The following is a 17599-nucleotide window of genomic DNA, read 5'->3' as shown; positions in this document are numbered from 1 at the left end:
TTTCCACCTAAAGTGTTTTAAACCCATAGAACCAGAATGCTTTTGGTTTAAGAAGTTGGTTTTGGCTGAATACAGTATGAAATTTCCCACAGATTTATTATCTACAGAGTCTCCTAGTAGACTTACTGACCCTTGCCAACTTTAATTTTTTTCTTTTTTTTTGTTGGCCACGCAGCATGCAGGATCTTAGTTCCCCGACCAGGATCAAACCCGTGCCCCCTGCGGTGGAAATGCGGAGTCTTAACCACTGGACCACCAGGGAAGTCCCATGACCCTTGTCAACTTTAAATGAGAGCTCTAGTCAATACTGAAAAGAATCTGCTAGACCTAGAAATGGGCAATTTGAGGACCTCCACCTGTTTCATTAAAACTAACCACATACCCTGACATTTTATATCTTTGGGTTTGAAAATCAGACAAAAAGAGTAGGTGCTTGCAGTTTAATACAAGAGGAGAACGAGCAATTTGAAAGGAAAGCTTTAGAAACTTGCATTTGTTTTTGAAGTTTGAAGGCCCCAATTCTCTAATAGCAAAAGAAGAAAAGGGCAGGAATAGATGTTAGAAATATATCCTTTACCAATACAGGAGGACTTGGGAACTTAAAGTCAGTACTTTCTAATACACTCATAAGGAGACTGCCAGTTCATTACAGAATTTTAGGAGCAAGATTAGGAACAAATTTTAGAAATCCTGTGGAACTAAAGTTTCTCTAAAATTTCACATTAAAATACATACAAATCTTTTTATATTTATGGCATAGTTCAACTTTCAAGAATAAAATTTTAGAGGAAAAGTTAACATTCATAAATCAGTTCAGAGAAAAATTTTTTCCAGGGTTTTCATTTTGGCAAAAATCTATGAAAATAATTTTTCCCTGTGGACTTTATAGAGAATAGCAAGCTTTAGTTAAATATTCAGGACACAACTTATGTACATAATCTTAAGAAAAACATCTTAAAACAGATTTCAAAAGCTGCAAGCATGAGAGAAGATATTGTCTGGGTTAATGAAGACTTTCCTCAGAATATGATAAGCCTGATTCATACATAAAGCAAGTTTTACAGTGTCTAACTGCTCAGTCTATTTGGCAGTTTAAATATATTCCATTATCTCACACTTTACAAAAAGCTTTGAGCCGGCTTTCAATAAAAGACGTATAAAATAAAGTTGTTAAAACAGGTGGGGGTGGGTGAAAGGTGTTAATAAAAGGCAGAAGTTCTTATGTTTAACCTTGCTGGCTAATGTAGTTATCATAATTAAGCATTACATTTGACTCAGTTTCCTGGGGCCCAAAAAAAAAAAAAAAAAGGCAATAAGGTAGATCTATATAATTCTTACCTAAGAAAGGAAAGCATGTCAATTCTTTACATGACAGTTATTCTTGGTGCTAATTTCTGGTAGGGAGCTCCCAAGATCACAATTATAAGAGAGAGTGCCACATTATACATTATCTGTGACAATCAATGGTTTTACAGCAAATACAAAAACAATCTTCATGCCGGTCACTTAAAGCAGCAATTCTCAAAAAAAAAAAAGTCTAATACTAAATCTAACTCACTGGGTTTTACAGGGTATAAGGCAATTTTAGATAAAGAGTAAGACAACAGCATGTTTATTTAAGAACAAAAGAATAGTAGTAAATATTTAAAGTGTTTTTAATGAGCTCAGAAAAGAAAATTAAGCTAAAATCCTCAGTTCAATGTTATCTTTTATAAAAAAGAATCCCAAAAATTGACTTGATACAGTTTCCTGATTCAAAGTGAACTGTTGTTTTAGATTCTTTGCTAGAAAAAATGTCTAGGTCCTATTCTAGTAAGTATTTTGGATTAAGTTACCACATTTAAAAAGTTATAGTTTAAGTCAATAAAATCCTGTGTAGACTTATTCATCTCTTAAATGACTGAGATTCAACAAAATTTCTTAAGTATAAATATATGTATATTTATGCATAATTTTTTTAAATTCACGAACTACATGCCTGATAATGTTCTTCAACCTTGATTCTAATGCTGATACATATAACTGACTATACTCGCACATAATAATGCCATTTCTTTAAGGCTGGACACAAGGTCGTTGATGAAACATTGTTTTCTCTGAAAGGCAACCTTAAATTAATTATCCATCAGCTATGCAGAATGGCTTTATTGCAGCCCTTAAAGTCTGCACTAAGTGCTACTGCTATTAACTTTAATGTCATGGGATTGGAAATGTGTGCAAATATCATTAATGCAAACTTAAGATTTCTTGAGCCCATGTTAGAATGCTCATTTTCAAGTTACAGGCAAGAAAATGGTATATATTCTGTTACAGGGGCCATGGCAACAAATTCTTTATCTAATGGTTAGTGTTGATGATTATGTATTTGTATTTAAATAAACAGGGGCCCCAAGTTTTTCCAAATATTTATGACAGAATTTGTAGTTACTTTCAAACTCTTGATAAACATCATTTCATACAGCGATACATTTAACTCTATGCACTTCAATTTAAGTATTTACATAAGAAATCTGATAAACAAAAGCAAATAAATCAGAACAGTATTTCAAGTAAATAGTGTTTGCTGACCGTTTTCTTTGTAGCCCATCCCTAGGATGACCTCAGGTGCTCTGTAGTAGCGAGTCACTACGTAAGGTGTCATCATAAAACTAGTTCCTGCAGTCCTGGCCAGTCCAAAGTCAAGAATCTTCAAAGTGCAGTCTGATTTTACTACTATATTACTGGGCTTTAAGTCCTTCAAAAATAAAAATTAAAAAAATGGCTGCTATAATATAAACAAATATTTTGCAGTCCACAAGTTATGAGATCACTTATAAAACAATTCATGGTTACTGTTCATTTTTCTCACTGTTATCACTGCACAGATTCATCATAATAGGCAAATCTGAGAAATTAGCTTGATGGCATTTTTAATTTATGAATATATACAGTTATTAGAAGTTAGTAATGCTTTATTTGCTAGAAATTATGATTAGCTAGAAACTTTCAATCAAGTGGTGTGAAAGCAATTTGGAAAGGCATCTCAAAGCTCATGTAAGAACTATTACAGTAAAAGTAAGAGAGAATCATAAAGTTAGCATTTATATGCACTTGTATACTAAATTACCAGCTTTTAAAAGATCCCATTTTAAGGTCAAAACAAGCTTTATATAGATACTATATACCAACAATGGGCCATTCTATGTCAACCCAAGCACATGTCACTTGACCTTTCAAACTGGCAGACGTTCAACTCTAAAGGATCGAAGTCAGTCCTTCCATCACTGATTTCCAACCCGAAATCGTACAAATTTGTTCATAAAAATTTTGACTGCCAGTTGAGGTAGGACACCATTGTCTTGGTGCCACTAATCCATAAAATTACTTGTTGTTGATGCTACCAAATAATGTCTTTGTGAAGAATTTCCCACCTGAACCCAACCTCAAGGAATTCTGTGCTATGATCATTAAAAGGCAGCAGCATAAACACTCATGGCTTCAAGTTCAACCCATGAACTTGTTAGCTCCCATGAATTCTATTATGAACCTAGACCAAAGAAAGCAGGAGTATGATTCACATACACTGAATACCAGTGACTGATGCAACACAAAATAAAGCTGGCCTGAAATAATTACTTTTGTAATGTCTATATCCAGAGAAGCATGTATGCTGTCTTCAGCATATTTTGATATGCAATCATGGATGGGTTAGGCGATATGTAATCTATAGGTTTTATCAAATTAAAAATAGATATCAACAGGTTTATTGAAACAGAAAATGAAAATTTTCATTATTGCTATCCTGTAAATACGTTGTCACTATTTCCAAAATATAATACCTCTGCAAAGTAACACTGCGTGTTCAAAAATAAATATTATGAGCCTTGATACTATTTCAATGTCTATAGTGTTGGTTAATGATTAATGGCTCTTCATACTACTGCATTCTAGTCTAGAAATAAGATTTCAACCTTAAACACTTTATTTTGGAAAGATTAAGAACAAAATGCAACTTTTAAAAAATAGACATCTTGTTAAGGAAAAGAAACTGTCAAAAAAGAATATCATCTGAAATTCATCCTTGCATATCAAGATGTACCTTTCTACAGATGTTTAAGTTGCATTGCTATCTATACCTGTGAAGAATAACTGAACTTGTATGAATGTGTGACAGAAGTAGTGGACTAACAATATTCCACCTTCTCTCCCACATTTTTCCAGCCTGTGATTAATTCTAGTCAATGGGATGTGAGTGGGAATCAAGAATAGAAGGGCCAGTGCATAACATCCTTTTGTCTCTTGCCCTGCTTTGGTGACTAGTAACATTCTAGATATTGAGCTGCTTGAGCATCTATGTATGGCAGAGTCCTCACCCCACTAGGACCTGTACTGGACACATACTGTGGGAGATAAACCTTGGTTGTGTTAAGCCACTGAAAACTCAAGTGTTTATTTGTTAATAACCTAGTTGTGATATTGTGATTTATAATAAGAAAACCATATTTGGTCATTGTCCCAATTACTGGCACAGAGCTCCTAGAACCCTTGAATTTCCTAAGTGGTAAGAGCAATAAAGGTGAAAGGAGTGCTTTTTGTTATTCGTAAGAAGTACCTTTCAACTATACCAGAGTTGACTTAATGAGGTTACTTTTGGAAAGTTCCAAAGGATGAGGCTGGTTGCCAGGGAACCAACAAAATAATTAGAGTGTTGAAACTTTCAGTCCCACAGGCCCCCAGACCACCTGGGAGGGGAGAGGGGCTAGAGACTGAGTTCAATCTCCAATGGCCAAAGATTTAATCAATCACGCCTATGTAATGAAGCCTCCATTAAAAACCCAAAAGGACTGGTACAGAGAGCTTCCAGTAAACACGTGGAGGTGCTGGGAGAGCGGTGCACCCAGAGAGGGCTCGGAAGCTCCGTGCGCCTTCCCACATACTTTGCCTTATGCATCTCTCCATTTGGCTGTTCCTGAGTTACATCCTTTGTAATTAACCAGTAATCCAGAAAGTAAAATGTTTTCCTGAGTTCTATTAGGCACTCTAGCAAATTAACTGAATCTGAGGAGGGGGTTGTGGGAACCTCCAAATTATAGCCTGGGATTATGATTGGCATTTGAAGTTGGGGCAGTCTTGTGGGACTAAGCCCTTAACCTGGAGGATCTGAGGCTATTTCCAGGTAGATAGTGTCTACCTGGAATTGAGTAAAATTGTAGGATACCCAAGCTGGTGTCCAGAGAATCTGAGGACTGTTTGGTGTGGGAAAAACTACCTCACATCTGGTGTGAGAAGCATTATGGTAGTAGTGTGAGAGTAAAAGAGACACCTAAGAATGTTTTCCGTTATACTAGTCTATTCTGACTAACACTGAAATTGATGACAGGAGTACAGTGTTACTATTATAAACACAGGATCATAGCTTAGTAGTTGAGCAGCAGGCAGCAGGGAAACTAATATCAAAGGTTGGAAAGGTGATCCAGGTTACAGAGTAGCAAGACATTTCATGACACTGTCACCTACAGTAACTTGGAAGGCACAGCACTTGCATAATGAACTTGAGCTCTAGAACAGGGGTTGGCAAATTAATGCCTGCCTGTTTTTGTGAAGAAAGTTTTATCAGAACACAGTCACACTCTCATTACCTACTGTCTATGGCTGCTTTTGTGTTACTATGATAAAGTTGAGAAGCTGTAACAGAGACTGTATCTTATCATCCGCAAAACCTAAGATATATACTATCTGGGCTTGCCTTTAGAAAAAAAGTCTGCTGACCCCTGCTCTAGAAGGAGATTGAAAAGCAAAACTTTAGTAGTGGGTATAGGTGGCTATGGGCTACAAATCAAAGAATTGGCCACTTCACAAGAAGAAATAAAAGGGAACAGAGAATCTAGAATTTCAAGGCCTTGCCATTCTGGGAAAGCTAAATGCTACTAGACCTTTCAAAAAGAAAAAAAAAGAAAAAATAGCAGGTTGCTCAGCAAATATCTCCACCTCCTAACCCAATATACTTCTTCACCTTATCGATGGGCCTACAGTAATTCTGGCCAATGGAATGTGAGGAAATGTGATGTTCATCAAATCTGAAGAGAAGTTTTAGATGTGCTTGACTGATTTAGCTTGGCTCTTGCCCTTCTTTCACCATGAGAAAAGGATGTGCCCCAGGGAGGCACTCCTTCAGCCTGGATGCTAAAAGCTGGACATGAAACAAACCCTGAACCTGATCCCATGATCTGGAGCAGTGCCACACAGCCAACCTGCAGACCCCTGAGCAAGCAATAAATGTTGTTGTAAGCCACTGATATCTTGAATTTGTTTCTAATGCACCATTTTCACATAACAATTCTGAAAGCCTTTGATGGAAGAAGACCTGAAAAATCTTTCAGTTGATGAAAATACCTCAGACTTGCCAACAGAGGCCTAAAAACATAAAGGCAGACATTAAGTCCAAGAATATAGAGCCAGTGAGCTACCAGATGTGCTTTGAAAAGAACTGTAATTAAAAACATAAGAAGTCTCCTGAGTTTCTAAGAGAGATGTACCATTTTAAAAAAAAGAACTCCTTAAGGCTGTGACTGTTCTAGCCTTAAAACAATGGTTCTCAAATCAGGGCAATTTTGTTCCCAGGGGATATTTGGCAATGTCTAAAGACATTTTTGGTTGTCACAATTGGGGAGTACTACTGGCATCTCATGGGTAAAGGCCAGGAATGCTGCTAAACTTTCTACAATGTACAGGACAGCCCCTCAAAAGAAAGAATTATTCATCCAAAATGTCAATAGTGTCCAGGTTAAGGACTGTCTTAAAGTGACACTTGGGCCTCCAATCTTTAACAGATAGGAGTGAAACAGGGGCAGCCCCCAATGAGAACACACTTTCCAATACCCACTTCAGATATACTCAAGAAGGCTAGCAGAAAAGACTCTCCACAGGGTGGAGCCAGGTACCACAGAGAAGAGTGGACAGAGTACTCCTTGCAGAGATCAGATTCAGGGCCTAATCAAGGAGTAGTCTTCCCCACCACAAGGGCAAAAGAACGCTAACAATGTCTACACAACAGAATTACAAATAAATAACGACTGCATTTTTCAATTTCCCAAATGGGATTGTTTATTGTAGTTACCCTGACCCTGTTTGACCACCATATCTAGGGAATGGGGGGAGGGGGAGGAGATGCAAGTGACCAGATAATTTGGTCATTTTAGTTCTAATATTTCTGGACCAAAAGAAGAAATATCTGGATTAATGTAGAGATTACTATGTATCACAGCACTAAATGCCTTGATAGGCTAGGACTCTGGGTTATCTTCCCTAAGGAGGGGGTGACTAGGTACTAGGTGTGGAATAAAGGAAGCAAAGGAATGCTTGATAAGCAGAGCAGAATGGCACAGACCATTCTGAAGACTGCCTCCCCCCATTTCCCAGTTCCCTTACAATTAGGCAGGTCCTTATGACTAGTTCTGCCCATGGCCTTAGACCCAGTACATTCCACCTGGCTTTTTCTTCCCCTGACACAGGGACCAGCAACTATCTAGATGCTGGAGCCTTATACAGCTTAGCTTGGATCTCTGAGCAAATATGTGGAACTCCATCCCCCATCCTGACTTGTACTGAACCCCTAAAGGATGAAAGCTCAGGTTATTTTATCAAGCAAGTAATCTCCGGCAAGCAGAGAGGGTAGGTAAGGAGAATTTACGAGTAGAGCACAGAGGTGAGTATCAATTATGGCCTCAAGACCAGCTATAGAAATGGGTGCTATGGTTTATCCCATTAAACTTCTTGGAACTTGCTCAAGGAACAGACATCAAATAAAATCCTGGAAAAACAGTTTCCAGAGCTTACCGTATGAAAGAAGTAGGAACAAATGGCACCAGGGGTGGCCTATGGTGGGTGCTGTGATACCTGCTCTGAGCCTGGGTTTAGGACTGAGGCACTCATTCTTCCAGGGGCTGGCAGTGTTGACTACTGACAGTTTTCAGCAAATCTCTCTCCAGGAAATGCCCTCAGCCACAGAGAGCCACTTTTTCCAAAGTCTGCTCTCCAAGACCAAGGTCTGCTTGAGTCACCAGTTGAGGCCTCTAGAGTGACTGCATCTAATTTCTCCCCTATGTCTATTTTTTACTTCCTTTACTCCCCACAGATGTTGATCCTGAGAGGACTCCCCATTAAACTGCTTACATGTCAATATATCTCCATCCTTGAGTTTGTTTCCTAAACAGCCTGATCTAAGATAAAGGCATATTTTTCATCATAGGTAAAAGACCCTTAATGTGACTGTATTTGGAGATCAGGCCCTTATGGAGGTAATTAAGGTTAAATGAAGTCATGAGGGTGGGACCCCAATACAAAAGAACTGATGTCCTTACAGAAAAGAAAAAGACACCAGAGCTTGCTCTCTCTTCCTGCATGCACAGAGGAAAGGGCATGTGAGGACACAGCAAGAAGGCAGCTATCTCCAAGCCAGGAAGAGAGATCTCACCAGAAACTGAATTTATTTGCACCTTGGTCCTGGACTTCTAACCTCCCAAACTGTGAGAAAATAAATTTCTGTTTTTTAAGCCACCCAGTCTGTGGTATTTTGTTATGGTACCCCAAACAGACTAATACAACCTAAGTAAATGGAAAGACATCCTGTGTTCATGAATCTGAATACTAAATATAGTTAAGATGGCAAAACTACCCAAGCAATGTACAGTCAATGAAACCCTTATTAAAATTCCAATGGACTTTTCTGCAGAAATGGAAAAGCTGATACTCAAATTCATGTGGAATCACAACAGGCCCTGAGTAGTCAAAATGATACTGAGAAAGAATAAAGTTGGTAGACTCACACTTTCCCATTTCAAAATTTACTACAAAGCTACAGTGATCAAAATAATGTGGTTCTGATATAAGCACAGACACAAAGACCAATGGAATAGAGAACTAGGAGTCCCAAAATAAATCCATATGTCTACGGCCAACTGAATTTCAATAAGGGTGCCAAGACCATTCAATTAGAAAACAATAGTCTTTTTAATAAATGATGCTGGGATAACTGGATTTCCACAAGTGAAAGAATGAAGTTGGCACCTTATCTCACACCATATACAAAAATTAACTCAAAATGGGTCGAAGACCTAAATGTAAGAGCCAGAACTATAAAACTCTTGATGGAAAACTAGGGGTGAATCTTAATGACCTCAGATTTCACAATAGAGTCTTACATATGACACTAAAAGGACAAGCAACCAAAAAAAAAATAAACTGATTTTCATGAAAAGTAAAAACATCTCCATATCAAAAGAGATCAAGGAAGTGAAAAAAACAACATACAAATTCAGAGAAAATATTTACAAATTACTTATCTGATAAGGGTCTAGTATTCAGAATATATAAAGAACTCTAATAACTCAACAACAAAGACAAACAACTCAATTAAAAAATGGGCAGAGCTTGAATAGACATTTCTCCCAAGAAGATATATAAACGTCCAACAAACATGAAAAGATGCTCAATGTCATTACAGAAATGCAAGTCAAAACCACAATGAGATGCCACTTCATACTCACTAGTAATGGCTAGAATGAAAAAGTCATTAAGTATTAGCAAAGATCTGGGGAAGATGGAACTTTCGTGCACTGCTGCTGGGAATGTAAAATGGTGTACCCACTGTGGAAAAGTTTGTTCATTCCTCAGAAAGTTAAATATGACCCAGCAATTCAACTCCAAGGTAGATACCCAAAAGAACTGAAAACAGGAACTCAAACAAATACCTGTACCTTAATGTTCACAACAGCACTATCCACAAAAGCTAAAAGGTGGAAATAACCCAAATGTCCATGAATGGATGAATGGATAAACAAAATGTGGTAAATACATACAAAAGAATATTAATCAGTCATAAAAAGGAATGAACTACTGATATATGCTTCAATATGGGTGAACTTGAACACACTACGCTAAGTTAAAGAAACCAGACACAAAAGGTCATATATTGTATGATTCCACCTATATGAAACATCCAGAAGAGGTATATCCATGGACACAGAAAGCAGACTGGTATATGCCAGGGGTTGGGGTGAGAGGGGAATGGGGAGCTACTGCCTAATGGGTAGGCAGTTTTCTTTTGGGGCAATGAATATATTTTGAAATTTGGTATCGGTAGTGGTTGCACAATGTTGTGAATGCACTAAATATCATTGAATTGTACACTTTAAGATGGTTAATTTTATGTTACATGAATTATACCTCTATGATTAGAAAAAGAATATGACAGTTTTTTCTACTAACCCGATGAATAATTCCAGCAGAGTGAAGGTGTTTGATTCCACACAGCATCTGATAGAGAAGGTAGGACATTCTTTCATGATCTAGTTCCATCTGAATCACTTGACAAAGATTTGCATCCATGAGCTCCATGACTATGTAACTTCACGGGTGAAAAAATATGACAGCTGAAGTATACAGTAACAATCGAAGAACAATGTATTAACAAAATTTTAATTATCACACTTACACATCTTGAAATTCTTCTAGGGATTTCTGTGGTGTAAAAACATTCAAAAGGCCAATTATCTGTGGCAAAAGCAGAGAAATAGGAAAATTAGAAATTCCTTAATAATATTTTCATTTGGGAACTGCAAATACATGGATTAAAAAAAAGCCACCTTCAGTGTAAAATTTTTCAAGTCTTATGTTCTAAGCTTAAGTAATCCCTTTTATTTTATATAATAAAACTTTATGGCCAGGGGTTGGGGGCAGGGAGGGAAGCAGAGCACAGAGATTCTTAAGGGCAGTGACAATACCCTGAATGATACTATAATGGTAGATATATGTCATTGTACATTTATCCAATCCCATAGAATGTACAACACCAAAAGTGAACCCTAATGTAAACTATGGACTTTGGGTGATAAGGAGGTGTCAATGCAGGTTCACTGATTATAACAAATGCACCACTCTGGTGGGGGATGTTAATAATGCAGAAAGCTGTGCCTGTGCGTGGGCAGGGGGTATATGGGAAATCTCTGTACCTTTCTCTCAATCTTGCTGTGCACCGAAAACTGCTCTAAAAAAACAGCCTTCACACACACACAATATCAACAGAAGAGCTCCACAAAATCCATTCCATTTATGAACATTCAATTATCAAGAACCTACATTATACAACCCTCTACATAATTTGTAAGCAAATCTTAAATACCTTCTGCCAGCTCTTATCCAACTCAATATTTCTATATAATCTCAGCCCTTTCGCCCCCTGGTTTTTCATAATACTGCACTTCCCCAGTTTTCCTCATTTCCAGTCTATTCCACTAGTTTATCCATAGACATGCTCTCTTTCCCACTATTTTGTTTTAATCCTCCTCCTTTATCTGTACCCTTTTCTTGGGTGATACTATGTATGTCTTTTTCTCCAAACATCTCTATGGTGTTTTTCTAAATACTCATTAAAAGTCCTTGCTTAGTTTATGAGTCTCAGATTTTCACAGCTACCTCACATGAGGTCTCACAAAATAATATAAAACTGAACTCATTATCCTTCCAACCCCAACCCCTTACTTTTCCAGAGTGTCTTTTCTTTTACAATAGAAAGCTGAGAGTGATTTTTGACTTTTTTCAATATTTGTACCATAATAAATATTTAAAAGGATGCCATCCATTCTCTGTTAGTCTGAATTTCAACCTCTTCTTTTCATTTCCTGTGCCACTATTTATGCTGAGGATTCTAGCATCTCATCTAGACTGTTCATGCTATAATAACTTCTAACACTTGGTTCCCTAACAACGGTTTTCTGCAAATCCAGCTACCATTTTACTGCTTATAATATATGGTAATGAAAAGACCTGATCATATTATTCACCTTCTCAAAAACCTAATGCCACCAAAAAAAAAGCCAAAACTCCCTTGCAGTACACTCAAAGCCCTCCATAACAGAATATCAACCCACTTCTTCTCTTGCTAAGCCCTCTATTAAACTTGACACTTGAGCAAGAATATTGTTTTCAAAAAACTGTCAAGGCCTTTAAACATACTATTCCCTATGCTGGTCATTTACCTAAAAAACTACTAAACAAACCTGCAAGATAGGCCTCTTTTGTAGGGTCTGACAACCCCTAGTCCTTGACAGACCTGAATATTCTACTTTGTCCCCACGATATCTTATATGTTATTATGGCATTTAACACACCGTAGTATAGTCTCCCTTTCACAACAGCCTCTTATTCCCCTTTACAATTCCAGCATTCAGGAAAACACCTCACACATATTTTTGAAATGCCTGTTGACAATTATACTTAGGAATGGGAATGTTTTTCTAGACATAAACTTCATGAGAGCAGAATCCATGTTACTCATTTAAGCATAAAGCTTTGCTTATAGAAGGCATTCAAATATATGTTCAGTGAATAAATTCAGAAAAGTACTTTTCAGATCAGAGAGGGTAAAACAAATGTGTTTAAGACAGAGGAATAAGTATCTAGTTGTTCTAAATGAATTGTCTCCTAACCAGATGAACTGTACACTTGGAGACTTGGAGAATTAGTAAAACTATTCTCATTAACATCTGGGAAATCCCACAGTACGAGACAGGTGTTAAAGATGAAAGGCATACAGAGACAGAAAGGAGATTAGCTGTTGCTTAGAACTAAGGAATATGGGAGATGGAGGAATGAGAGCTAAAGGAATGGCGTCTCTTTTTGAGGTAATGAAGATGTTCTAGAACTGACTGTGGTGACAGTCACATATATCAGTGAATATACTAAAAACCACTGAATTAAATGGATTAGTTGTATGGTATGTGAATTGTATCATAAGAAAGCTGTTATATAAAAAAAGATTAAAATGCAAGTTGTCTTGCTTCTCAAAAAGAGAAATAAAGAAAATTACATCAGTCATATACTGGACAAACAAAAGTCAAGGACTGATTAAGTGGATGGTATATGACTACTTTAAAAGAAGTAAAAATTACTAGGAACACGTAAAAATTCACTGGGAAACTTTATACTTCTGTGAATAAAAACAACAACAGCAATAGTAACAACAAAGAACAGCAGCAGATCAGAGAAATGCAACCAGATAGATGAAGATTTCAAAAAGGCATTTTTGAAAATGTCACTAATAACAATATCCTTGTGAATAGGTTGAAGAATTGGGAGATATGGGCAATTTTTATAGTTAGAGATGTAATTTTTGCAGGTTGCTAATGAACTAATCCAACTATTATGAAGGCATCCTGAGCAAAACTGGTAAGTGAAGCCAACAAGTGAAAAATCCGAACAAAGAAGAAAGCAATCCCCAACAGTCTAGTAAGAGGAGCCAGATTTCACATATGAAACTGAATAGGAAGATACAGAAAGCACTACACTAAAGAATGGGAAAGACCTGTTAGCTGGTCTATGACAAAGAATAACTTGCTTATTAGGTAATGTGAGTCAAATGGTGACCAGATTTCCAAACAGGATTACAATGTCCACAGTTAAGAGATGACATGCCTCAGCTCCTCTCAGAGGATTCAATCAGACATGCACTACTGTGTACCAGGTGACATATCCAAGTGCATTCAGAGATAAGTGACCAAGTTGAAAAGGAAACTCAAAACCATCTATGAAGAGTGGAAAATGCACAATATGAATGTACTTAGTACTACTGAATTGTACATTTAAAAATGGTTAAGATAGTAAGTTTTATTGTTATTGTATTTTACCTCAATTAAAAAAAAAAGAAGAAGGGAATGGGAAAAACCAGAGATGTTTAGACCAATGAAGAGATGATTTGCACAAAAAGGCAAGACATTACAAAAGCATCCATCCATCAGGGAGTGGAAAAATTCCATTACCATTCCTCTTTTCCCTATCTTTATTCACATTCATTCACTGAACAATTCACTGAAAAAGTTATGTTTCGAGCACCTATTCCGTGCAAGCACTCTTCTAGGTGCCAAGGGTATTACCTGGATGAATCTGTGCCACCTCCACTAAAGGGTTACTCATGTGAAACAAGCTTTCCATGCCCTCCATTTAGTTGACAGAACCATCTTTCTTTGCAGTCACCCAGGCTCAGGAGGTAGGTGTCACTGGCCGTCTCTCCCCAATGCAAAACCAAGGTAATGCCACCACGACATTGCCACGAAACAGGCTCCAAGGGGTACGAGCAGTTCTATTCCAGGGCAGGAGGCCACCAGCAAAATCTTGACAAGCAACATACTTGGCTCCCATCTAGAACAAGAATGGCTGACGCAACTTCTTCCCGATCACTGACTGACTGTAATCTTTATCTCTAGGCCTTTTTTTTTTTCTGGTTAATAAAATAAGTTTATTTATATATACATGGTAGCTGAATTCTGTGGATAAGGAAAAATAAGTCATACATCTCACATATGTATATATAACATATGTATCTCTGATTACATATATTATATATAAATTTACTTTTCTAACAGATTTCTTTCTCTATATACACACACACATTGATATTTTAAATGCAATCGTCGACAGAAATATTATGATAAGACAACTTAACATGAGTTCGGTGATTGTCTCTATGCCTCTTTTTAAATACTATTCCTCCTCTTGGAGGCTCCCTTCCTTCAATAACCCAATTTTTACCCCATCTTTAAGAAATAGTCTAGGTCCACCCTTCCCCAAAGCTGTCCCGTTTCATTCAAGCTCACAACAATCTTCTTTCTCCTTAAATCTCAACACTTATTTTCCATCTGCCATAATTTTTTTTGAATTTTATTTAATTTTTTTATACAGCAGGTTCTTATAGTTATCCATTTTATACATATTAGTGTATACATGTCAATCCCAATCTCCCAATTCATCACACCCACCCCGCCACTTTCCCCCCTTGGTGTCCATACGTTTGTTCTCTACAACTGTGTCTCTACTTCTGCCATGCAAACCGGTTCATCTGTAACATTTTTCTAGGTTCCACATATATGCGTTAATATACGATATTTGGTTTGCTCTTTCTGACTTACTTCACTCTGTATGACAGTCTCTAGAGCCAACCACGTCTCTACAAATGACCCAATTTCATTCCCTTTTATGGCTGAGAAATATTCCATTGTATATATGTACCATATCTTCTTTATCCATTCGTCTGTCGATGGACATTTAGGTTGCTTCCATGACCTGGCTATTGTAAATAGTGCTGCAATGAACTTTGGGGTGCATGTGACTTTTTGAATTATGGTTTTCTCTGGCTATATGCCCAGTAGTGAGATTACTGGGTCATATGGTAATTCTACTTTTAGTTTTTTTTGTTTTTTTTGTTTTTTTTGGTGGTACGCGGGCCTCTCACTGTTGTGGCCTCTCCCGTTGCGGAGCACAGGCTCCAGAAGTGCAGGCTCCGGATGCGCAGGCTCAACGGCCATGGCTCACGGGCCCAGCCGCTCCGCAGCATGTGGGATCTTCCCAGACTGGGGCACGAACCCGTGTCCCTTGCATCGGCAGGCGGACTCTCAACCACTGCGCTACCAGGGAAGCCCCTACTTTTAGTTTTTTAAGGAACCTCCATACTGTTCTCCATAGTGTCTGTATAAATTTACATTCCCACCAACAGTGCAAGAGGGTTCCCTTTTCTCCACACCCTCTCCAGCATTTGTTGTTTGTAGATTTTCTGATGTGAGGTGATACCTCATTGTAGTTTTGATTTGCATTTCTCTAATAATTAGTGATGTTGAACAGATTTTCATGTGCTTCTTGGCCATCTGTATGTCTTCCTTGGAGAAATCTCTATTTAGGTCTTCAGCCCATTTTTTGATTGGGTTGTTTATTTTTTTAATATTGAGCTGCATGAGCTGTTTATACTTTGTTAATTTGTTTGCAAATACTTTCTCCCATTCTGAGGGCTGTCTTTTCATCTTGTTTGTAGTTTCCTTTGCTTTGCAAAAGTTTTTAAGTTTCATTAGGTCCCATTTGTTTATTTTTGTTTTTATTTCCATTATTCTAGGAGGTGGATCAAAAATGATCTTGCTGTGATTTATGTCAAAAAGTGTTCTTCCTATGTTTTCCTCTAAGAGTTTTATAGTGTCCAGTCTTACATTTAGGTCTCTAATCCACTTTGAGTTTATTTTTGTGTATGGTGTTAGGGAGCGTTCTAATTTCATTCCTTTACATGTAGCTGTCCAGTTTTCCCAGAACCACTTATTGAAGAGACTGTCTTTTCTCCATTGTATATCCTTGCCTCCTTTGTCATAGATTAGTTGACCACAGGCGTGTGGGTTTATCTCTGGGCTTTCTATCCTGTTCCATTGATCTATATTTCTGTTTTTGTGCCAGTACCACATTGTCTTGATTACTGTAGCTTTGTAGTATAGTCTGAAGTCAGGGAGACTGATTCCTCCAGCTTTGTTTTTTTTCCCCTCAAGACTGCTTTGGCTCTTCAGAGTCTTTTGTGTCTCCATACAAATTTTAAGATTTTTTGTTCTAGTTCTGTAAAAAATGCCATCGGTAATTTGATAGGGATTGCACTGAATTTGTAGATTGCTTTGGGTAATATAGTCATTTTCACAATATTGATTCTTCCAATCCAAGAACATGGTATATCTCTCCATCTCTTTGTATCATCTTTTTTTTTTTTTTTTTTTTTTGCGGTACGCAGGGCTCTCACTGTTGTGGCCTCTCCAGTCGCAGAGCACAGGCTCCGGACGCGCAGGCCCAGTGGCCATGGCTCACGGGCTCAGCCGCTCCACGGCATGTGGGATCCTCCCAGACTGGGGCACGAACCCGTGTCCCCTGCATCGGCAGGCGGACTCTCAACCCATGCACCACCAGGGAAGCCCCTGTTTGTATCTTTAATTTCTTTCATCAGTGTCTTATAGTTTTCTGCACACAGGTTTTTTGTCTCCTTAGGTAGGTTTTATTCTTTTTGTTGCAATGGTAAATGGGAGTGTTTCCTTAATTTCTCTTTCAGATTTTGTATCATTAGTGTATAGGAATGCAAGAGATTTCTGTGCATTAATTTTGTATCCTGCTACTCTACCAGATTCACTGATTAGCTCTAGTAGTTTTCTGGTGGCATCTTTAGGATTCTCTATGTATAGTATCATGTCATCTGCAAACAGTGACAGTTTTACCTCTTCTGTTCCAATTTGTATTCCTTTTATTTCTTTTTCTTCTCTGATTGCCGTGGCTAGGACTTCCAAAACCATGGTGAATAATAGAGGTGAGAGTGGACATCCTTGTCTTGTTCCCGATCTTAGAGGAAATACTGTTTTTCACCATTGAGAATGATGTTTGCTGTGGGTTTGTAATACATGGCCTTTATTATGGTGAGGAAGGTTCCCTCTATGCCCACTTTTTGGAGAGTTTTTATCATAAGTGGGTGTTGAATTTTGTCAAAAGCTTTTTCTGCATCTATTGAGATGATCATATGGTTTTTATTCTTCAATTTGTTAATATGGTGCATCACATTGATTGATTTGCATATATTGAAGAATCCTTGCATCCCTGGGATAAATCCCACTTGATCATGGTGTATGATCCTTTTAATGTGTTGTTGTAGTCTGTTTGCTAGTATTTTGTTGAGGATATTTGCATCTATATTCATCAGTGATATTGGTCTGTAATTTTCTTTTTTTGTAGTATCTTTGTCTGGTTTTGGTATCAGGGTGATGGTGGCCTCATAGAATGAGTT

At 37.6% G+C, this 17599-nt stretch overlaps 1 protein-coding gene across 6 annotated transcripts in view; it reads right to left on the bottom strand.

Moving 5' to 3' along the window:
* Window positions 1-17599, bottom strand: part of MAPK8 (mitogen-activated protein kinase 8) — a 104541-nt gene that overhangs the window by 12658 nt on the left and 74284 nt on the right. For 5 of the 6 annotated variants that reach the window (XM_027098543.1, XM_027098540.1, XM_027098542.1 and 2 more), the window contains 3 exons: window positions 10472-10530; window positions 10246-10384; window positions 2569-2734 (listed from right to left, as the gene is read on the bottom strand). In XM_027098543.1, the coding sequence (XP_026954344.1) occupies window positions 2569-2734; window positions 10246-10384; window positions 10472-10530 (364 nt within the window). Of the gene's footprint in view, window positions 1-2568; window positions 2735-10245; window positions 10385-10471; window positions 10531-13907; window positions 14298-17599 lie in introns of those variants that run through there. The other variant, XM_027098544.1, reaches the window with a different exon arrangement.

Source organism: Aethalodelphis obliquidens, unplaced genomic scaffold (assembly GCF_003676395.1).
Source record: "Aethalodelphis obliquidens isolate GAN/ISIS:26980383/991018 unplaced genomic scaffold, ASM367639v1 scaffold124, whole genome shotgun sequence".
Classification (NCBI taxonomy): Eukaryota; Metazoa; Chordata; class Mammalia; order Artiodactyla; family Delphinidae; genus Aethalodelphis; species Aethalodelphis obliquidens.
The sequence above is the reverse complement of the archived record's forward strand: the minus strand, read 5'-3'. Positions and strand labels throughout refer to the sequence as shown.